The 23,715-nt window shown below is 41.5% G+C and overlaps 1 protein-coding gene across 1 annotated transcript; it reads left to right on the forward strand.

Moving 5' to 3' along the window:
* Nucleotides 1-5,467: 5,467 nt before the first annotated feature.
* On the forward strand, nt 5,468-6,417 carry LOC145491586 (adenosine receptor A3-like). Its single transcript, XM_081470829.1, has one exon. The coding sequence runs from the start codon at nt 5,468-5,470 to the stop codon at nt 6,404-6,406; it is 939 nt and encodes a 312-aa protein (XP_081326955.1). The 3' UTR covers nt 6,407-6,417.
* Nucleotides 6,418-23,715: the final 17,298 nt, after the last annotated feature.

The following is a 23,715-nucleotide window of genomic DNA, read 5'->3' on the forward strand; positions in this document are numbered from 1 at the left end:
AGACTTGCCATCGATTAAAACACTGAGCGACTTTATGAAGACATGGTTTTGTTTTTGTTTCCTTGTTTTCGTTTGACAATATAAAGCAAATTTAGTCGTGAAATTTCTTGTATGCAGGTACTAACTTGTTCTCGTTCAAGGTCCTTAGATTGTAGCCAACGATCTTGTTTTTGGATGTATTCTTACCGACGTCTCATTCACTACGTCCAAACAATCCGAAATGAAACAGAGTCTTTTACGTTTTAGCCAAAGATATAACTTGCTTAGTAGACAGTATGCACACAGACAGAGACCGGTGACGTTTTCCTTCTTGGTTTTAATGGATCAGTAACTCAAAAAGGACATAAATACAATAGCAGTTTCATCTCAATTCGACAGCTAACATCACTTATCATTCTCATTGCTTCCCAAAATTTGAAATGTGTTTCATAAAAACAAAATTCGAAAGAGCGAGTTTCGAAAGAAGTTCTATAAAAGAAACTTCGATCGATGTCATGAAGAAATGATCTTGTGAATTACGACTTTTTAACGACAATTCCGTGTTGTTTTACCTTCATGGCAATATTAATTAAGTATGGGAAATTTTCATATCCACGTGCCAACTCTACTTATTTGCGATCAAGCATGTTACTAAGGGTCTTCGTTGGATGAAATCCCTTGCGATGTCTAATTTACCACGTCTAAAATGTTCAATTTCGGGCCAGTTTTTGTTATGTTTTTTGGAAAACACACGGCTTTTTTAATAAACCCGGCTGTCAGGCCAGTGACGTTTATGTCTTGGTTTTATTCTGATAAGTTTTTAGAAAGTTCAAGAACCACGTATTAATTCTTCATCGCAATTAACATACTGTCAGTTTTAACCGTATTTTATGAGAACAAAACATCTGAAATGACTTTTTCCGGAAGTACTTCGTTTACTTAGTGTTTTGACTTAATTAAGAAGAACGAGTATTAACTGCATTTTATGATAACAAAATGTCTGAAGTGGCGGGTTTTGGGACACTTAATTCACTTCGTTTTCTAAGGCGCTTTACTTGATTAAGAACAGGAATCTTTTCAGCCAAAGTGAACCAATTGGTTTGTGGTGTTGAGGAAGGACACTCTCTTAGCTTCGTGAAACATCTTTTATGTCAACTTCACGGTCACCTTGAAGAGACGTCTGTGGATATGATGAAGAAAGCAATTTGTGAATTTTTGCTGGAGTTCAACCCCAAAGTCGTCGAATTTGCAGACCTTCGTTCGACTTACATCGCTAATTGTGTCTTCAACAGTTTTCTGTCCTATACCTGTATGATGCTGAACATTGTGGCAATCAAAGCGATAAGAAAAACTTCCTCGTTGCCCAATTCTTTAAAAGCATTGTTCCTGAGTCTTGCTGTTTCTGATGTTGGTGTTGGTTTGTTGTGTCAGCCTTTTTACACCTCACTTCTGGTGAAATGGTTACAACAAAACAACCCCGGCTGTAATACCTATGTGATTTTGCATGTCATTGCATGTGTGTTTTCCTTAGCCTCCTTCTTCGGTGTTGTTGCCATAGGTTTTGACAGATTTTTGGCAATTCATCTTCATCTCAGATATCAGGAACTTGTGACTCACAAGCGTGTTGTTGCTGCGGTGATCTCAAAATGGGCGCTTAGTGTGCTTCTTCCTTTGACAATTTTCTGGATTCCGCTGGACATTTTTATACTTGTTTTGTTATTTGTAGGAGTTATTGGTCTTCTCGTCACGACAGTGGTGTACATCAGAATTTATGTAGCCGTAAAAAGTCACAATCAGATTCAGACCCAGCAAGTACAAGAAGAAGCAGAGAATGGCGAAATGGCAAATTTTGCCAGCCTTATTAAATCTGCAGTCGGTGTATTCTACGTATATCTGGTGTTTTTGATTTGTTACTTGCCTTTCTTTATTAGTTTGGTCGTCTTTGCAATCAACGGCTCCACTATCTCTTTAAAAAGATTTTACCTTTTCTCGCCGCCTCTCGTACATCTTAATTCAACTTTGAATCCAGTAATTTACTGGTGGAAGATGAGACACATTCGACACGCTATCATGGACATACTGCGGAACATGTCATGGTTCAGAAATCGCGGAACACACTAATCTTAAGACCAGTCACTTGCAGTGTTGTTATTGTTGAATCCTGTAAGTTACTGCTTTAACCATCAACAGCTGTTAAAAACCATCCAAAGAACTGCTGTAACATGTTCTCCCTTTTAATTGTTTGGTTTATGGTTAGAGAACATCGATGTAATTTGTGGTAGTTTTCCATGATCGTTTGCCTTATTAGATGTTTGTAAAGTTTTCCTATAGATAGCAGCACTCTTAACCTTGTAATCATGCAGTTGATAATAATGTGAATAAACATCGGAATAGTCTGTTCTAAGTTGAAAATTCGATTTGTTTTGGATGTTAATCATATTTAATTACTCGAAAAGTTGTTCTTCCCCGGGCTATGCTTTGTGTTGTATATAATTGTCTGGATTGTGACTTTATAGTTAGTGGAAGTTTCACTTCACTTTTTGATGTGGTATTGATTCTCTTGAACAACGTGCTCCTACAGGAAACACAATTGTTGTGCACGCCGCATGCGCAGTGCATGAAACTGTCAGCAGTTTACAGCTGTATCATCGATCAACATACTAAGCGACTTTTTGAAGATATGGTTTTGTTTTCCTTTCCTTTTTTCTTTTGAAAATATAAAACGAATTTAGTCATGAAATTTCTTGAATGCAAGTACTAACTTGTTTTCGACCAACGTCCTGGTTATGTAGGTAAGGATCTTTTTTTTGGTTGTATTCTTACCGACATGTCACTTGCCACATCCAAAAAATCCGAAATGGAAGAGAGTCCTTTATGTTTTAGCAAAAGATATGACTTGGTTAATAGACAATATGCACACAGACAGAGACCAGTGACATTTTCCTTCTTGGTTTTAATGGATCAGTAATTCAAAACGGACATATATACAATAGCAGTTTCATTTCAATTTGACAGCTAACGCCACTTATCATTCTCATTTCTCCCCAAAATTTGAAGTGTGTTTCATAAAAACAAAATTCGAAAGAGCGAGTTTCGAAAGAAGCTCTATAAAAGAAACCTCGATCGATATGCTGAAGAAATGATCTTGTGCATTACTGCTACAGATCTACCTCAAGATGTCTGAAGCCATGCCTTGCGTGATGCGCAGAACGTGTGTGCATTAACAAAAGTAGGCACCGTCCTTAATCGGTTATGCCTTACGACTGTTTCTCTTCATATAGTACTCATTCGCTTAAGGTAATTCCCCTGAAATAAAACTGTCAATAGATTTTTGTTCAAACTTTGTCCACTGAATATTTATCATATGATAACTTTAATTATAAAATAAAAAAGGGGGGTGCCCATGCTCTTTAAAGAGCAGTGAGGCATTAAAAATGTCCCATTTTAGCATTATTTAATGCTTATTACTAGAACGCATTCCAAGTTATTGTAAACTCTTTGTGAGCCCAGACTTATGAAAACACGCCTCAAACTACAGTCAATACTTGTGTCGGACACAAATAAACTTTTTGAGTTTGATTTTGACACAGAGAGAAATCCTTGTCAAAATATTAAAACCAAATTGCTTGCCACTGCTATGAAACTGCAAAGTAGAAAAGACTACAATGCAGTTGCTATTTTCCTTATTTACTCAATTTTCAACAATAGAAATCAGATCAGTCTTTTCTCACGCAAAGCTAATGATTAGTTGATTAAAATGACTGGAAAAAAATTTGGGGTGCCCGAGCTCGTTAGTGAGCTATAGTCATTTTTCAACTGACAGAACTCAATATCAAGGCAAATCCGCTATGTTTTCAATGTGCGCGTGCACGAGCGCGCGCGAATGACGCCACAAATTATGCTCAGTAAGGATGCGCAATGCAAATATGAGGAATCACTTTAAGGTTATTCTGCAGAATTGCATTGCGAATCCCTACTGCGCACGATTTTCGCGTCATTAGCGCGCGCTCGCAAGTGCGTGCACGTACAAAATGGTGGCTTTTTCTAAACAGCTTGGGTTGCGAGAGACGATCGTTTTTTCTCGGAAACGAGTACGGGGACCTAACGATTTTTATACTTAGTTTGAATGGAGCGATCACCTTCTTTCTATACAGTGAATATAGGCAGATTTCTGTTGCAGAGTAACAAATTATCACTGAAAATGAGAGCATAGCAAGCACTCGTAAACGATGGAATGTGCCCTCAAGAACACTGCGTGACTGGAACATATTGAATCCCTGTTGACTAAATATAGGTGCCTTTATCAGGAAACGTACATCAAATTGCTCGTTAACATTGATGCAGTACATCCATTGTTGTAATTCTCCCTCAACTTTCTCCCTATTTTTTTGCTCTCACAAAGCGTAAAGTGAGTGGTTTAAATGTAAACGTTTCTAAAAGCAGATAATTTAAGGAATTATGGGGTTGATCGAGGGTCTTCCTGCTCCTAAACGAATATGGGGACCCCCCTTTTTTATTTCAAAATTTAAGTTCTCTTGATATAAGCAGCCAACAGGCAAAATTTGAACGAAAATCTATTGTGCGTTCTTTTTCGGGGGAATGACCTTAAACAATGCGTTATATCTATTTTGGAGATGGAGTTTTTGCCGCGCGAGATACATGCTCAGCACATACGAGTGGCACTACTTTGCAGGTGCACCATCAATAGGCCCTTTGCACGATCCGGTCACTTGGTACAAAATCACACATGCCGGTGAGCAAGTTGCGCAGTGGGACTTCCAAAACAAAGGCAGGTCCAGGTGGACTGGTACGAATTGCATTGTTTCAGAAGTCCCACTGGGCAACTTGCTCACCAGCATGTGTGATTTTGTACCATGTGACCGGATCGTGCAAAGGGCCTACTAACATACTAAAGGCTTTTTAAAGACACCGTTTTGTTTTCGTTGCTTTTTTTTTTTGTTTTGAAAAATATTAACGAATATTAAAAAATATTATAATGAGTATTACATTCTCTTGTGAAGTTGCTAACGTTTTGTCGATCAACTCTCTGAGAATATAGCTAAGGATCTTGACTTGATTATAATATTCTAAGCAATATCTCATTTATTAAGTTTAAAAGGTTAGAAATTCAAGAATTTTTTTTTTAGGTTTTCACTAACATGTGGCTTGTTTAATAAACTTCACACAGAGACCGTTAACCTATCCCTGTTGGTTTGATTGTGATCAGTTATTCGAAAGTTTTTAAACACCCACGTGTACAAATTAGCAGTTTTATCTAAACTTGACAGCAAACGTCATTTATCATTTCATTAATCGCGCTATGTTTTCGGAAAACACGACACTGAGGAGACCTAGATCTGGAAATACTTTACTGCCGTTACAATCAGTATCATGTAAAGAACTTACAAGTGATCCAGTTGATCTGATGCGTCGAGAAAAAAGAAATTTTTAGACAACCGTTTGGACACTAGAGAGACTTCAGACGAGTATGGAGAAAATATCCTGTGAATTACTGCTACGTGATTACCCCAAAGTCTCCGAAGTTAAAGACCTTCGTTCGACTTATATCGCTAATTGTGTCTTTAACAGTTTTCTGTCCTATACTGCCCTTATGTTGAACATTGTAACAATCCACGCGATAAGAAAAACTTCGTCGTTGGCAAAGACTTCAAAAACATTGCTGCTGAGTCTTGCTGTTTCTGATGTTTGTGTTGGTTTATTGAATCAACCATTTTACACCGCACTTCTAGTCGGGCTGCTACAACAAAACAGCCCCGGCTGTGAGGCATATACGATGTTTATGGTCATTATTAGTGTGTTTTGCATGGCTTCATTCTTAAGCGTTGTGGCTTTAAGTTTAGACAGATTTTTGGCAATTCATCTTCATCTCAGATATCAGGAACTTGTGACTCACAAGCGTGTTGTTGCTGCGGTGATTTCAATATGGCTGCTTAGTGTGTTTTTTCCTTTGATGATTTTCTGGGCTGGATACGATATTTACTATCTTGTGGAGTTTCTCCTCGGAGTTGTTTCGCTCGTTCTTACAGCAATGGTTAACATCAAAATTTACTTTACCGTACAACGCCACAAGAATCAGATTCAAGCCCTGCAAGTACAACAAGAAGCACAGACTGACGACATGGCGCATTTCGTTCGTCTCATCAAGTCGGCAGTTAGTGTATTCTACGTATACGTGACGTTTGTGGTCTGTTATTTGCCTTACTTTATCAGTGTGGTCGTCATTAAAAGGAACGGACCGAACATCGCTTTGAAGAGATTTTCTCTTTTCTCGTTGACTCTCGTTCACCTTAACTCATCTTTAAACCCAGTAATTTACTGTTGGAAGATGAGACACATTCGACACGCTATCATGGACATACTGCGGAACATGCCTTGGCTCAGAAATCGCGCATCACATTTATCTTAGGGTCGGCAGTCTTATGCCATCTATTCCCCACATTTATTGCTTTTATTGTTGATAAACGCCTTTTGTGTATAACATTAACTACGAGCAGTCCAAATTTAGCTGCCTGAAGACAAAGGAGATCGTGTTAAACTGACTCAAAGTATTTTAACACTATCAAGATAGTTGTTCAGCACGTATTCCGCTGTGTCTTTTTTCGGTGTTTTAGAAAAGACTTTATTTATCAATGAATTTATTTGATCTTGTTACCAGTATTTGCTCCTACTTGTGGAGCCGAGCCCGGAATAAATAACTGATTACTTCATATGCAATAGTCGCTTTTGCGGAGAGCTTTACATACTGAGGAGTATAAGAGTATAAGTTATTGATATAGCTTGGTAACTTCTGACCCAGTTGCGTTCTATGGCCGTAGTTTTATGCTTTAAGCAAGGATTAGTCGTAATAGCCTGGAATAAATTTTATCACAGATCAGAATATTGATGGATACGTTGCTACGTTGTTTCAAGAAATAGCAGTTCTACTGGCCGTATTGTTGTCTCGTTCATTTGCGTAACAGAAACTTGAGGTTAACAGCAGATGAAACTGGCAGCAGTTTGCAGGTGTTCAATGGATTAATTTTCTAAGTGGCTTCAGGTTAAGCAACCGTTTTCATTTGGTTCACTGTTGACAGTGGTTCCTTTTGGCAGTCTTAGATGAACTAATAACTATGCACGTGCTAATTTATTTTCGATCAGTGCAGTTATAATATAGTTAAAGTTCGTCATTCAGTAATATTTTTCATTTACCGCAGGTAAAACGTCCACCAAGTTATTGACAGCCTTTTAAGTTTTCACAAACACAATGCTTGATTAATTGAGCTGACACTCACGCCAGTTACCTCTCGCTTTTATAAAAGCAAAAAGGTGAAGTCTGCGTCAGGGAAGTGGCCCATAAGGCCGGAGTTATCCCTGTTTCTGTAGCGTAAAGCGACCAGGAGTATTGATACTCCCCCTGGATGGGATGGTGGTCCATCGCTGGTTGAATAACTATTCTCAAACTCATTAAGAATGGCTGACTGTTAGGATCGAGAAACGCCGGTCAACGTCCAATTTGACAAATCGCTCATATTTTGCCCAAAGATACCCTTAGGTGACCTAACTCTAAAAATCATATTTAAAGGTTCCAGCGAATTTTTATTTTTCAGAAATTCGCGAAAATTTGAAAGCGCGGTCAAAGTGCGGTTTTTCGTGTAATAAAATGACCGAAATAAGGTGCGAGGACGAAGCGCTGCTTAAGTCTTAAAATAAACTCAATTGACTTCAAACTTCACACAAATGTGGAACAACCACTCTAATTTATTCCTCGCTTTAAACTAATCTCAGATATGTTGATATAGTGGTTTTCCGAACCATTTTAAAAACAGCTATGAAGCGTGTGAAAAATAACGGCAAAATATAGGTCATGTTTAACAGCATAAAAATGCATCTGGTACCTCACTTTCCGATTATTTTACTTTACAGCCTTAAAATATCATTATTAAAGATATACCATGTCAAGTTTCATGCTCGAACTCACAGTATTTCCCTTTGTGAAAAACGAAAATCTATGTCAATGTGTTGGGCGCAAATAACACAATAATTATGCACGAACCAGAGACAAATCAATTTCAATGGCGAAAGTAAAAGGCTATAATTGATTAGAATCCCGTCAATTCACTGCTATCAGTAGAAACATAATGTCCACTGCATAAAAACTGTTTTCAGACGTTTTCGAACCATTGCGCGTTAACTTTGTTTAATTTCGTGTCCGCCGTCATGTCTAGTTTGTCATCGCGTGTATTTCCTTAATGTCAACAACACGTGAATGGCTGTCATAACAAACGCAAGAGATTTCCTGGAACCTTAATGTTTTCGATTCACCAAAACGCTTTAAGTTCGTTAAGACACAATAATGGCTCAACTTGGAATGCTTTTTAGCATCAAGGACGTTAAAGGACTGTAAATTAATCGAGTTGAAATATCTGGAAGCAAATCAAAATCGCGCCCTTATTCTAATTTGGTAAACAGCCAATCTCCGTTCAAGTTCAAGAAGTCGAGGGGTTAATCCGGCAATGTATTACCGGTACAACAACAAAATCAAACCGAGGTCAGCAAAAGTGTCAGTTTAAAAGTGTAGTGGCAAGTTCCAAATAAATTTCGCCTATATAAATTGGAAACAAGATGTGAAACGGTCGGACCCGAAACAAATAAACAGAATATTAATACGACTAATTTAACCCGAAAATGTTACAGAAAACATACCTAAAAGCCGTCGATTCCCCTCGATACCACTCCGCATTGCCTTAAAGAGCCCAAGCTTTCTGCTTTACGAATCAGGGGCCTCATGAATCTGTATTTATTATATCGGCAACCATGCTGCGTGGCTGATATTCGAGACTCGGTAAAAGTTGTCACACAACCGTACGAGAAGCCCAGTCACGCTTTCACTGCTCTTGCGCGAATGTTCAACGTTTCGCAATTTACATAAACCGACTACAAGTTTAAAGTAGTGACAGTAGATTGAAATGCGCTTGTTAAAGCTGTCCTATCGAGGAACAATTATTTCTTGTTTTTGAATGGCTCTTAGTTGTAGCTACAGTCGGGGAGGGGGGAGAGGGTATTCCCGGAAATTTCGGATATCTGTATGCCGTGGAAGATTAAGTGGTCTCCAGCTCTTAACGCCAACACTGAAACACTAGATGATTCTCGAAGTATCACAGGGGTCACTAAGCTAAATAATTTTGAGTGTAGCTCCGCTGAGTCAATTAACAGTTGGCGCGCATATTGTATTGACCGTGGACAGGTGGAAAAACAGTTAAACCGGAAAAGCCTGTTGCACATTGTAATTTAGCGTTGTCCAACACGCAGTCGGTCTGGTTGTAATGTTAATCGTATTTGAGAGAATCTCAAGTTTTCTTTCGACACATACTGGGGTGACATACTACTAGATGGGCGTGGCCGGGAGCCACGAGTCAAGTCAGTCAACTCGCCATGCTTAACCGAGAGGAGTGACTGCGACCTTAACATCAGTGCCATTATCAACGGGTTTGACAGAGGAAGCGTCTGCTGAGGTTTCCATAGATAGTAACCTTGCACGGTAGGGGTGTATTGATGTCTTCAAGGCCGCTGCATTCGTGTCTTTTATAGGCTGTCTACTTTAGAGGGGCACTTGTCGCTGGAGAAATGTACTCAGTCCCTGGAAAGCTATTTCCTTATGGACTTAGCCAAAATGTGCTACAAACCTTGCTTGGAGCACGCGTTGGCGCTTAACTCAAAGCCACAATAGGTCACTAGGAAGCCCTCGTTGTTTTAAAAAAGGTTTGGGCTCTCAGGGCAGTCATTGACAAGCAGCAATCGTATCTTATGGCAAAATTCCGCGTTGGTCAAACGACAGGCCGAAAGGTTGACGCCGAACTGGTGGCGCGGGAATGCGCAGTGCCCGAGATCCTTATAATATTCGTCTTTTTCAAGTGCTAGTTTTTCTCTCACCTAAGTGCCGCAATGCGCCAAAGTGATCCTGATGAGATGCAGGTTCAGGCATCTGAAGAGGGGAGAAATTTTAGTCAGGCAAAGGAAGTTGTAGAAATACTCCAGCTCCAGCATCCTTTGGTACACGACCAGCAAGACTCCTGTGCCTTGGCGATGGAGGGTGACCTAAAGAACCTGAAACTGTGTATGCTACCGTGCGGGTGCGAAGACATGGGACTAGATATACCTCTCCCACTCGTGCGCGGAAAAGCTCCAAACTCAGCGCTTCTGAAGTATTTTACTAACAACTGCACTTGGCGGAAGTATTCTTAGGAACTGCCGGTGTTTGGCTTCTTTGGTATTTAGCAAACACCTCTTACCGGGGGGGGGGGGGGAGGGGGGACGATCGTTAAATTTTTGTAGAGAAAGGGAGGGAGTAGAGGATTAAATTAAACAAAGTTAACGCGCAATGGTTCGAAAACGTCTGAAAACAGTTTTTATGCAGTGGACATTATGTTTCTACTGATAGCAGTGAATTGACGGGATTCTAATCAATTATAGCCTTTTACTTTCGCCATTGAAATTGATTTGTCTCTGGTTCGTGCATAATTATTGTGTTATTTGCGCCCAACACATTGACATAGATTTTCGTTTTTCACAAAGGGAAATACTGCGAGTTCGAGCATGAAACTTGACATGGTATATCTTTAATAATGATATTTTAAGGCTGTAAAGTAAAATAATCGGAAAGTGAGGTACCAGATGCATTTTTATGCTGTTAAACATGACCTATATTTTGCCGTTATTTTTCACACGCTTCATAGCTGTTTTTAAAATGGTTCGGAAAACCACTATATCAACATATCTGAGATTAGTTTAAAGCGAGGAATAAATTAGAGTGGTTGTTCCACATTTGTGTGAAGTTTGAAGTCAATTGAGTTTATTTTAAGACTTAAGCAGCGCTTCGTCCTCGCACCTTATTTCGGTCATTTTATTACACGAAAAACCGCACTTTGACCGCGCTTTCAAATTTTCGCGAATTTCTGAAAAATAAAAATTCGCTGGAACCTTTAAATATGATTTTTAGAGTTAGGTCACCTAAGGGTATCTTTGGGCAAAATATGAGCGATTTGTCAAATTGGACGTTGACCGGCGTTTCTCGATCCTAACAGTCAGCCATTCTTAATAATTCATCGAGTTTAAACAAAGGAACAGTCATGACCGTAACGGTGTTTGGACATTTAATCTTAATTAGCACAAATTTTTACGATTTTATTTCACCTCAAAGTTCGCCAAAAATACTCCGCTGGGCGTCGTATTTTCAACTCTCTTCTTGCTGTTTGGAAATGTGGTCATACACGGTCTTTCGTGTTTGATATATTACTTACAAACGTCAAGACCCACGGATATAATTTAGCAATTTTATTTTAATTTGACCGCAAACTTTATAAACCAGTCGCTTGAGGTATATTTCTTTTGCAGACAAAACATCTGACCGTGACAGAGTGACGTGTGGAACACTTTTCTGCTGTCGTTCACTGAGGATTGGTAGTTGTATTAGCAAAGACAGAAATCATTTGCGCTTACGTGATCCAGTTGGTAGCTGGCGTGGGAAACCAAAACTATCTTAGCTTGGTATAGATCATCTCGTAAGTCAAACGATTAGTGCCCTGAAGAATTTTTCGTTACGATTCATTCCTTGCCAGTTTTAACAGCAATGCTAACTGTGACAATTACGATATCTGAAGTGGCGAGTTATAGAGTACTGAATTGACTTCGCTTACTAAGGATCATGCTAGCTTAACGGCGATCCAATTGGTTTATGGCGAGAAGGAAGCAAGCTCTGCAAATTTTGTAAACGTTGTTGTATGTCATACTCTCACTGAACTTAAACACATGAGTCGATGCCCTGGAATCATTTTGTGAATTTCTGCTGCAGCGCTCTCCCAAAGTCTTCGAATTTGCAGACCTCCGTTCGACTTATATCGCTAATTGTGTCTTCAACAATTTTCTGTCCTCTACCGCCATCATGTTAAACATTGTAACAATCCACGCGATAAGAAAAACTTCGTCGTTGCCAAAGACTTTAAAAACATTGCTGGTGAGTCTTGCTGTTTCAGATGTTGGTATTGGTTTGTTGGGACAGCCTCTTTACACCTCACTTCTGGTAAAATGGTTACAAGAAAAAGACCCTGGCTGTAACATCCATTTGGCTTTTGCGATTACAGTAGGTATGTTTTCCTTTTCCTCTTTTTTGAGTGTTGTGCCCATAAGTGTTGAGAGGTTCTTGGCAATTCATCTTCATTTGAGATATCAGGAACTTGTGAATCACAAGCGTGTTGTTGCTGTGGTGATCTCAATCTAGCTGCTTAGTGTACTTTTTCCTTGCTTGGTATTCTGGGTCTCACGCAGTATTTTGTTACCTATTGAGCTTTCTGTCGGAGGTTTGTATCTTCTTCTTACAACAGTGGCTTACATCAGAATTTATTTCGACGTACGACTTCACAAGAATCAGATTCAGGCCCAGCAAGTACAAGACGTAGCAGAGAGTGGCGAAGTAGCAAATTTTGCTGGCCGTATTAAATCTGCGGTCGGTTTGCTCTACGTATCTCGTGTTTTTGATTTGTTATTTACCTTACTTTGTCAGTTTGGCCGCCTTTGACATAAATGGTCCCAGTATCTCTTTGAAGAGATTTTCCCTTTTCTCGTGGACTCTTGTATATCTTAACTCATCATTGAACCCAATAATTTACAGCTGGAAGATGCGACACATTTGACACGCTATTATCGACTTACTACGGAACATGCCTCGGTTTGGAAATAGCGCTTTACAGTAATCTTTAGAGCGGTCGTTTTCAGTATTTTTGTTGTTTAATCCAGTAATTTAATGACGTCAACAACATTGGTTTACGTAGACAATAGCGGTTTAAAACAACCCTAAGGACTGCAACTGTTTGTAAAATGTTCTCTATTCAAATTCTTTGCTATACGTTATCATCGATGTAAGTTGGTGTAGTTTTTCATCTTGTGCTTGTTAATAAGCACTAATTAAAATTATTTGTTTGTAAAGTTCCCATTTATATAGCGGCACTGTTGGTGGTCAGCCTAGTAATTATGTAGTTGATAATAATGTGAATGAACATCAAAATATTCCAACTTAAGTTTCATCTATTGTGGATATTAATCATATTTTTAATATTGCGAAAGTTGTATATCCTCTCTCTATGAATTGTGTCATATTCAATTGTGCATGGATTGTGACTTTATAGTTAGTGGTAGTTTCACTTCATGTGGTGTTGATTCCCTTGAATAATGTGCTGCTCCAGAAAAAACTTTCACCCGCATTTGTAAACACGTTCGTTGCGCAGGCCATATGCGCAGTGCATGAAACTGGCAGCGTTTTGCAGGTGTACCATTGATTAACACACTAATAATATACATGAAAAAATTACTCGGTTCTGATTGGCTGAGAGCAATGCAGTTCAAGCGTAACACTAGTGCAAAATGTGTAACACCAGTGCAAAAAGTGTAACAGCAGTGCAAATTACACATGATTGGCTGAAAGACAATAGGAAATTTCTAAGCAAATGATATCACGTAAAATGATGACGAATATTTTGTGCGGAAACTTTGAAAAACGTTTTCTCAAATGAGAAAAAAATGCCTTTTTGAGTGAGTGAGTGATTAGATTCATGTTACAAAAGGGAACGTTTTTCTGTTCCCTTTTGTAACTTTGTTCCCTAATGTAACATCCAAAAGGTTACATGAGGGAATTTGTTCCCTTTCGTAACATGTTCAGTGTTACATTAGGGAACATGTTACAAAAGGGACCAGAAAAGTGTTCCTTTTTGTAACCTTTCTCAAGTTCCCTTTTGTAACCTAGCTGATGTGTTTTCTAACTTCTAAATCTGCTCTATTTAGTTGCAGTTTTCTTCTTTCTTTTATCTTTCTGTTTAGGAGTTTTTATTTGTCAGAGAAGATTGCTGTTAGACCTTTGGTAAAGGACACGTGTTTCGTAAGGTTCGTAAGTTGACAAAATGATTTGACGTTCCGTTTTCTGTTACTAAGTTCCCCATAGTATTTTGCTTTGCATTTGAACCTTCATTAACAATTTTTGAGACGGAGTTGTTCAGTGAGGTTTTTCATCTCCTGAAAGGTTGACTGTTGCTGTCAAGAACTTATACTGCGTTCACGTTTATTAAATGTCATGACTTATTAAAACTCCTACGATCTGCATAAGTTTATTTATGTTTCATTCAATAACGGATATACAAATCAGCACTTGATAGGCTACCATAGTCTGCCGAAAGTTTCGCGATCAGCTGCATGTGCAGCGGTTTTGCCCGATCGTAACTAAAACACTACCCGAATACATACGAATAACATAAGGATACATACGAGTACATGCAAGTGACATGCGAATACATATGAGTACATTCGAGTACCATACGAGTTCATACAACATACGATTACTTACGAGTAACATACGTATACATACGGACATATATATGGACTTTAAATGTACTTATGTTAAGAGAATAATCAAAATTTACAAATTTGAAAAAAAAAGTTAGACCGTTTTACTCCTTACTTGAGGAAAGGGAGAGGGGTTCAATTCAATGTGGCACATGTGGCAAATGTGGCACACGCGCATGTTTGCGGTACCCACGCATGTATGGCACTTGCACACGCTCGCGTGTGTCTGCAAAACATGACCCGCGCACATGTAAAAATGTAATGTAACAAGAAAAATAGTACATTTGGTGCTTATTACCCTCCTGCCATCGTATTTTGCTCCTGCGTATTCGTATGTAACCAATGTATTCGTATGTAACCTGTATGTTACCGTAAGCGTCTGTATGTATCCGTATGTTACTCGTATGTACTCGTATGTTACTCGTATGTATTCGTATGTACTCGTAAGTAATCGTATGTACTGGTATGTATCCCTATGTTACTCGTATGTATTCGTATGTCACTCATATGTACTGGTATGTACTAGTCAGTGTATATACATTTCATGTTTATTACCCTCCTGCCATCGTATGTTGCTCCTATGTATTCGTATGTAACCTGTATGTTACCGTGTGCGTCTGTATGTATCCGTATGTTACTAGTATGTATCCATATGTTACTCGTATGTAATCGTAAGTCACTCGTATGTACTCCTAAGTTCTCGCACGTACTGGTATGTATTCGTATGTCACTCGTATGTACTAGTAAGTAGTCGTATGTACTGGTATGTATCCCTATGTTACTCGTACGTACTCGTATGTCACTCGTATGAATTGAGAGTTGGATATCGACTAGCACAATTTAGGGAGTGATCATGCGCGCAATTCCAAAACCGACTGAATGCGGTGCACAAGGCTGATTTCGAAATTTTCTTGCCTGATTACTCTCTGAGTGGTCCTCCTTTCGATACAGTTACAATTACTACCTGACGCCTAAACGACGTGAGTTCCTAGTTACAGGTATACAACTGGAAGTTGTTTTTCAATTAGAAATCGAGATAACAAAAGATCTTTAAGGGATACTACCTCATTAGGTTTAAGGGAATTATGTCCTCAGCTATGGGACAGTCTTCGTTCAAGTATGCTGCTGCGGAGGACTGGAATGATCTTCCCAAAGAGTTAAGGGAACTCAGCTCTGTTTTTAGTTTTAAAAATAAGGCTTTTTTTTAGTATTTCTTAGACGTAGATCTCAAGGAATATAATTGTACTGCTCGTAAGTGGGTACATACTTTTCTGATTTTTAATATTCTTCTGTTATTATTGTGTGGATATATTTTTAGATGACTATATTTTATATTGCTGATCACCGGTTATACCAGCTACTCCCTTAGGTTCAGCTGATCGGTTATTTATCAGGATAAATAAAGATTTTATTATTATTTTTATTATTATAACAAAAAACATTCAGAAGACGAACTACATATTTAAGACGCATCGCATACGATACACGTGCCATATACTTGATGTGTGGGTCAAATCAAATCATGTCAAACACTGTAGTGAACGATGCCCGCTGGACTTGAAAGAGAATGCGCTCTGTGTACGCCCTTTCTGGGGTAAGGGCTGTCGACAAACGGAGAAAGACCTAAGTGGGCGTGGCCTTTAAGGAAAAATTCGTGTTTTAAGACAGAGCACTGTGTTCTTGTGTGCATGCTTGAGGTAAGCACTGCGATCATTTTAGTTAAGTGCGTGTTCATCTTGGATACTTAACATTTTCTGTGCACAAAGCAATTTAGACAATCCACATTAACAGATCTCCTCCATGAAAGGTGAGAAAGCAATCACTGATTGAGCTGTGCAATGCGAACCAGGACGACACACAGTACCGCAAATAGGCTTAAATTACAGCACTTAACGGGAAATGATAGCCGCGGATTTTCTGGCATGTGCCCAGAACAACAAGAGGAAGATGATGACGAAGTGCTATGTTATCAGTTAGCTATGTTGTATGACCAGTGTAACTATCGCAACAGAAAATGTGCACAATTAAAAGGAGGAACAAACTGACGTAGAAACTCAAAACTAGAAATGAAAATGTCGTAACCTTGACGTTGCTTGATGCTCTATTGACCACGCCTAACACGTAGCGGAAGGTATCACGTTCGTCGGTTTGATAATTTTCATTTAAGTATGGAAATTCATTTTGCAGCCTTAGAACTCTACTGTTGCATGCATTAGCTGTTAAATAACAAAGAAACCTAGAACGCGAGAAATAGTTAGTGACAAAATGTCATAGTGGCATTTTTTTTTCCGGACCGTGTTTCTTTTTGTCACTTAAAAGAAATGGTTTATGCAGGCTATTAAAAAAAGATCTAAAATGAAATCAATACAGGGCTGTTTTTTCTGTGGTATATACTTTGTGAAACGGAAGTCTACATATGTAAAATAAATCACATCACGCCAAAAATATATATATATATTTTTTTTTTTTTCAAAAATGCGCTAATGTTCCCTTTTGTAACATTACGGCACGGATGTACAGTTTGGAAAACATTTCCTAAATCATAGAAAAATATCAATATATTTTTTGAATTGATTTCTTTTTGTTATAAAAAGATCGCTTAAATTAAGCCCAAAATTCCACCACCAACCGTAGTATTTGAACAGCGCTACGGCTTCGCACACGAAATTCGATAGAATACGTAAAAACTGGAATTTAACATTCTATGCCTTATTGAATAGTCTTTACAAAAATGTCTATATTTCAAAAACCACTTGATGGATTGCCTTGAAACTTTCGTGGTATGTTCTTAATATATGTAGCTACCATCCCAACGAGTTTCAATACAATTCATTGAATTAGACTTCCGTAATAACAATTTTCTGTAAAGAGAGCAACCTTTGCGGACTTTTTGATTTCTTGAAACCTTTACTCGACCATGTAAAGTATATCAAAACGCTACAGAATTTTTTCTCGCCTTTCCTTCCAAACTAAAACTTCTGTGGAAGTTCCACGGCATATGTACACTTTGCTGACGCTTTTCTATAACGCTGATAGCACATAATTGAAAAAATGTTACGTGAGGGAGCAACGATGAATCTAAGAATGAGTGAGTGAGTGAGTGAGTGAGTGAGAGATGTATGTATGTCACACCAATCAGATTGGATCTACTATAAACAGGCAATCAAATTTCTTGTTGTAAAGGTAAATGGTATGTGAGAAGATTTGATCCCGATAGAGTTCAGAACGGCCATATTTATTCTTCTATAAAAGAGGAGGAAGTATTCATATATTGGGTTTACTTCGACATTTTCTGTGGGTTAGGCTGAGGATTTTAGTTAAATGAACGAGATGAGCCCTGAGGTTTGAAGCAGTTTGTGAGTTAGTAGTATACAAATGCAACGAGACATTTTCATTTTTAGCTAGAAAGGTAACTTGATACTTTTGTTTTTCACAAGGAGTAAATTCAATCAGAGGTCACAAATCGTCGCTTCTAGTTCTTAGGACATGTTCTAACTTTGAAACAGTTCTAACGTTTACAATAGTAAGTGCGGGTAACGATTGTTTTGTTCTTGTTGCATGCAAATATAACGAGATATTTTTATTTTTTAGTTACAAAGTGTAATTTGACACTCTTTACTCAAGGGAGTAAATTCAATTAGAGCGGACGAATCGTCACCACTCTTTCCCACGAGATGTTTGCTATCTTTAGTAACAAATGGTAACTTAACACTTGTTTTTTATATGGGAGTAAATTCAATTATTCGAATGAGATTAAATTTCGATAAACATTTCAAAGTAAAAATTATCAAGTTATCGGCTATTGTTTCCAGGATATTAAAAAAAGCTTTCATTTAAAGGTGATGCAGCTTTACGACGAAATGTTTGCTGATAAGGGCGCAGAAGAAAGAAAAAGACAAAGAGAAATAGACCAAGAAGTAAGAAGAAGAAGAGAAGAAGCCGCGGGGAAGGAAGATTAAATGCACACAGTTTGGAGAAAGGTTTTTGAAAAATATACTCAGATGGAAGTCTACTGCGTGAAAGACCGGCGAGTGACGCCGAACGTCCGAGGAACGTCAAAAATTGTTGCAACAAAAAACAACCTGCGACTGCTAAAAGTGAGGTGCGCTGTGTGCGGAATCACCAAAAACAAAGTTTTTGCCTGGAATTCCAAGAAAGAAGAATTAATTTTGTTTTAAACTTTCGTTCTTTTCTTATATCGAACGCACCATGTCCGACAACAAGCTTGTCAAGACCTTCATTGATGCCGGAACTCTCACGGGATTAGCCGTTGGCATCGGCTGGGTCGCAAGAAAGGTTGTGAAAGAGAATTTCGCTCCTGATCCCAGCAGCAGCCTGATGAATTACGTGAAGTTTACCGCAGTCATGGCGGGAAGCATTGCGCTAAAAGGGTACCTTGAGGACCAGAAAATCCTCCCCGTCAGCGTTTAGAAAAAAAAAAAATATATATATATATATAATAGCGCGATGCCGAGTTCTTATTTCCCCATCAAAGCCTTCACAACGGCTGCGCTGTTGTTTTTTGCATTCAACATGCTCTATTATGCCTGTGATGCCATTGATTTTGTTTGGGCGGTTAAGATCACCACCCATCAAGACTCCGATTCTGAGGATCAAGACTCCGATTTTGAGGATCTTGATACTGAGGAATTCCCATTACCGGAAAATGCGCTGCACCTCCTCCTTAGGAACCCCGCCGCCGCCATACGAGAACAATTAAAAATAGATTTACAAGATATACAATGGCGAGCATCGCGATCATGATTGGCGGGGCTGTGTTGAACGCCACGGCTTTTATCGGTGGCAATTATCTGGCGAGGGCGCTTGGCGGTGGCGACAAAGCCGCGCTTGAAGAAAAAAAGCGCCACGACAAAGCTCTCGAAGATTATCAAGCGGCTTACGCCAAATACACGCGAGACCGGACACAACTTCTCGACTGGATCGCGACCAACGCGCGAACGAAGGAGCAGGCCAAGCAGAACTTCACCAACACGGACTATGCCTTCAAACTCTACAACCAGGCGCATCCTGACGAACAGATGGTACCTCCCAAGGAACCCAAGTTCTCAGATTTCTACCAGCCAAGCGAGCAGCAGAAAAAGGGTGAACTCGCGTTCGTGGACGCGGGGGCGCTCGCTCTGGGCTACGCGGCCTTCCGGTTCCTTTAAATTTCGGCGCTCTCTGACCAGAATATTTTTCGTGTTGAATAAAAAAAAAAAAAAGATCATTGTATACCATGGACTCTTTGCAGAAGGCTGGTTACGCCTCCAGGTTGAAAGCAAACCCAAAAGCAAATGAACTTTTGGGTTTCGAAAATTTCGATAGTTTCAAAGAAACTATATGGAAGTTTCAAAAATTATTGGAATTACCTAAGTTTAATCAACTTTTTATGGAATGCGCTCCAAAAATAATTGAGTACGTTTCGGAAAGCCATGGTAAGATTGCCAAAGGCAAAGAAATGGAGTTCTTCGAAAATTTTATGGGCGACACCACTTACGTGGATGAAATTGAAAGCTTCATCAAACAAGCCGTGGAAAAGATGGAAGAAAACACAGCTGCAGATTGCTGAGACTTTCGGCTCTCGGTGTGGCTCCTTTAAACCTTTTTACACCTTACTTATATGGACGCCAAACTCGCAAAGATATACTACGGCCTCGGGGGCTACTGGAAAGGAATCGTCGCGATCAAAAAATTGGCCGAGGCCGCCAAGGTACCTGAAGAAGCCGCAAAAAAGTGGCTGATCAGGCAAGTGCTCTGGCAGATATTCCTCCCCGCGCCGAAACGAATTCCTCGGCCGAAATTCGACGTTCCCACACCCAATAAGGTCCACCAGGCGGACCTTCTTTTTCTCCCGCACGACAAGCTCCCCCGCGGCCGCAAAGTTTACAAATACGCGCTGACCGTTGTCGACGTGGCCAGCCGCTACAAAGAGGCCGAACCCCTGACTTCGAAAAATTCTGATGAGGTCGCCCTGGCCTTTCAGAAGATTTACAAGCGCTCGCCTCTGGAATGGCCTGAAATGCTGTAGGTTGACCCCGGGCGCGAATTCATGGGCGCTGTCACACAAGAGATGGACAAGCACAAAACCTTTATCCGGCGCGGGCGGGTTGACGTTCACCGCGACCAGGCCATTGTTGAACGTTTCAACCGCACCCTGGCGGAGCGCTTGTTCGGCCACCAGTACGCCGTGGAAATGCTTCTCCCTGAGGGCAAGCGGTCCACCGCCTGGGTGAAAAGACTTCCTGAAGTTGTCTCGGCTTTGAACAACGAGGTCACAAGCCTTATCGGCAAGAAACCCGCTGTCGCCATCAAAGAAAAATCTGTTTATGCGAGGCCGTCGACACCTTATTCGAGGCCTGTCGGAAAACGCGAAAAAATCCTCCTCCCTCTTGTCCAAGTTCGTTATCTCTACCAGCCCGGTGAGCTTGAAGGGGGCGTGAAAAGGGCCACGGATCCAATCTGGTCTTTGAAAGTTTACAGTATTGAAAGATCTTTTTCCAAACCGGATCAACCCGTTCTCTACTATCTGCGCGACGGGCCCAAGCGCGGCTTTGTTCGTGAAGAGCTGCTGGTTGTCCCTACAAACACTACTCTTCCTCCGGCTGACGTGAACTAGATGTGATATTCGATTGGTTCGGTGTGTATCCCGTCGGGCAGCACCCACCGCTTGTCGTAATGAGCGCTCAGCCCCAGCTTCTGCTGCTCGTAAGTGACCATCTGCCCGTCCCGCATCCTGAAACCTCTGTTGGTGGCCATGTCCTTGCTTCCTTCCAACGCTTCCTTAAAACGCTGCCATGACACCTCGTTCTGCTTCTTCGACATCCCCTTCGTGCTGAACTTCTTTTTCTCGCCCTCTCCTCCGTCGACATAATAACACTTCGAGCAGAGCGCGATCATCCGGCTGCCCTCGCACTCAAGCTTGAAGAGACCTGGGGTGCGGCCGCTCCACTTATCCTAAGACAGCCACTAATTTTTTTCCGCCTCGAATTCTTGCTTCAACTCTGGCCGGACGACCTCCTCGAGCCTCTCGCCCGAGATCGCCATGTAGTTGCTCTCCGTGTCCATCTGGATCGGCTCGAAATCTCTTCTGTCAATGTACTTGTCGAGAAAGTCGTAGTAGAATTCCAGCATCCGCAGCTTCGCCAGCTGATAGACAGCGATTCCGATCTGGAACGGCCATATGATCGTAATCCGGGGCTTACGGCTTTCCAGCTCGTAGGCCTGCCCGATCTCGTCGAGGTCTTCGAAATACGCGCTCCGCAGCGCTCTGTCGACAACCTTCTCGTCTTTCGTGTATATCACATTCGTTTGCCGCTCCAGCGCTTCGATCAGTTTCCCGTAAGCGCTGTTTCCGAGCAGTTTGAACACTTCGGCGAGCAGCGCCTTGCTTCTGTCCGTGTCTCCTGTCCGACGCGCCTCCGTCACCTGCTCCACAAACCAGGTGAAGATCTTGCCCGGTTCGTAGTCGATTGTTCTGGAAACCTTCGTGAAAACCGCCCCATGGTTCACGTACCACCGCGGCAGAGGGGCGTACACCAGCATCCGCTTTGCGGACAGCGGCCCCACAAGTTTTCTCCCGTCTCCGTGCTGCCTGCGGTTCTCGCCAAGTACTCTTTCATGTGTTCCGGCACAGCTTCGGCGGGAACCTGCTTGTTGTAGAAGAAAGGGCACATTTCCTCGAACATTGGCCGCAAACGCTCTGGGATCTCTATGCGGACTTCGGCGAAGCCGAACCACTCCCCGGCTTTCAACCGGCAAATCAGAACTTCGGCCGCTTCCGCTTGGCGGTCATCGTCATAGTGCACGACTTTCTCCTTCCCGCAAGGCATTTCTCTGAGCATGGTCGAGAGATAGAGAGCGCTGGCGTCGAAACCGAGGATCTTTTTGCAAAGACGCGGTTCTTCGAACTGATGCGACCTTATCCCTGTGACGCCCGCTTCGTGGTACCTTGTGAAAACCAGGCTCGGTCCGCCAACAACCGCCCCTTTGAGCATTTCGTAAGCCTCTTTGCTTGGGATGTAAAGGTCTGCTCCGCGCTCGATTGCCCCTCGGAGCAAATAATGCAATTTCACCCCTGGCAGGCTCACCGCGTCTTTCAGAATGTCGATTCCTCTCTCGGTGTAGAAGCTTTTCATCTTTTCCAGCGCCTCGGGGCCGGGAGCGACATCAAGATTGTTGTAATAGCGCAGCCAGTCTGCGAAGATCCGCATCCCATTTTCTTTGAACAGCCGCTGGCACCCCTCCCACTCCTTCCGCGTGAGAACGTATCCGCCCTTCAGCTTCGAATACCAGGCCTCATATTCTGGGAGCCCAGGGAAATCGAGCTTTTCGGGCGCGTCGAACCATTCGTAAGGGAACCAGGATTTCTCGGACTCACTTCCGTAGGCTTTCACCCATTTCGCGTAGCTCATGCTCGGGCCCAGATAGTTGATGATATCGAGGAAACAGGCCCCCCAGGTGAGCAGGAACATGGTTTTGTTCCCCTTCTTGGCCACTTTGACTTTTTTTGATACCTCGGCGAGAGTGCTGGCGAAGTGGTTTTTGATCAGATTCAGGTCGTACGAGCCTGAGTTGAAGCCCACGACAGGGACCTGGTTGCACCATTCATTAATTTTTTGCTGCTGGTCTTTTGTCAGCAGGTGCATGTCTTCTGGCACAAACTCCGCTCTCACCTGGTCCTGGATGTATTTCTCGCGTCTCTCCAGCTCTTTCAGGAACTTGCGGACCAGCTCCACGGGGTTTCTTTCGCAGATGTGGGTGGGCTTTCTTTCAAGAGTGTCCCCGACGCTCACGGAGATCGGCACGTGCGCGCTTTCTATCGTTAACGCGCCTGTCGGCTCTTTCCGATAATTTTTCTCGCCATACGCCTCGAAATCGTACAAGATCGCGTGCGGGTAAGTTTTCGTTTCCTTCCTCGGGAGTTCCCCCTTTAGAAACCCAACTTCGCAAGCCCAGGCCTCGATTACTTTGTAGCCGCTCTTTCGCAGAAATGCGGTACGGTTCACGGTGGCTTGGTACAGTTGTTCGGCTGTTTTACCGTTTGTTATGACCTCCTGTCGGTTAGGATAACATTTTGGGCATGGAAGGGGCAGCCGTGGTATTGGAATACCGTCCTCGTTTCGTGGTGGTACCCGTCGACAGGAGAAGACTTCATTTTCCCGCCTTCTCGAGGAAGCCATCTCTCACCCCCATGCCCGCACATTGCGTGGTGGATGTGGATTCCCCGGCGCTTCCCTTCTCGCTCCAGCCACAACACCGCTTGAACGGATGCTGAGCCCTTCGGGTACATCACTTTCTCGAAGGCCGTCAGGGGCGCTTCCACTTTTGTCCCCGGGCAATAGATAACCGTTT

Source organism: Orbicella franksi, chromosome 6 (genome assembly GCF_964199315.1).
Source record: "Orbicella franksi chromosome 6, jaOrbFran1.1, whole genome shotgun sequence".
Lineage (NCBI taxonomy): Eukaryota > Metazoa > Cnidaria > Anthozoa > Scleractinia > Merulinidae > Orbicella > Orbicella franksi.

Excerpts from the sequence above, each read along its gene's own strand:
- LOC145491586 (XM_081470829.1), top strand. The coding sequence starts at position 5,468 with ATGGAGAAAATATCCTGTGAATTACTGCTACGTGATTACCCCAAAGTC.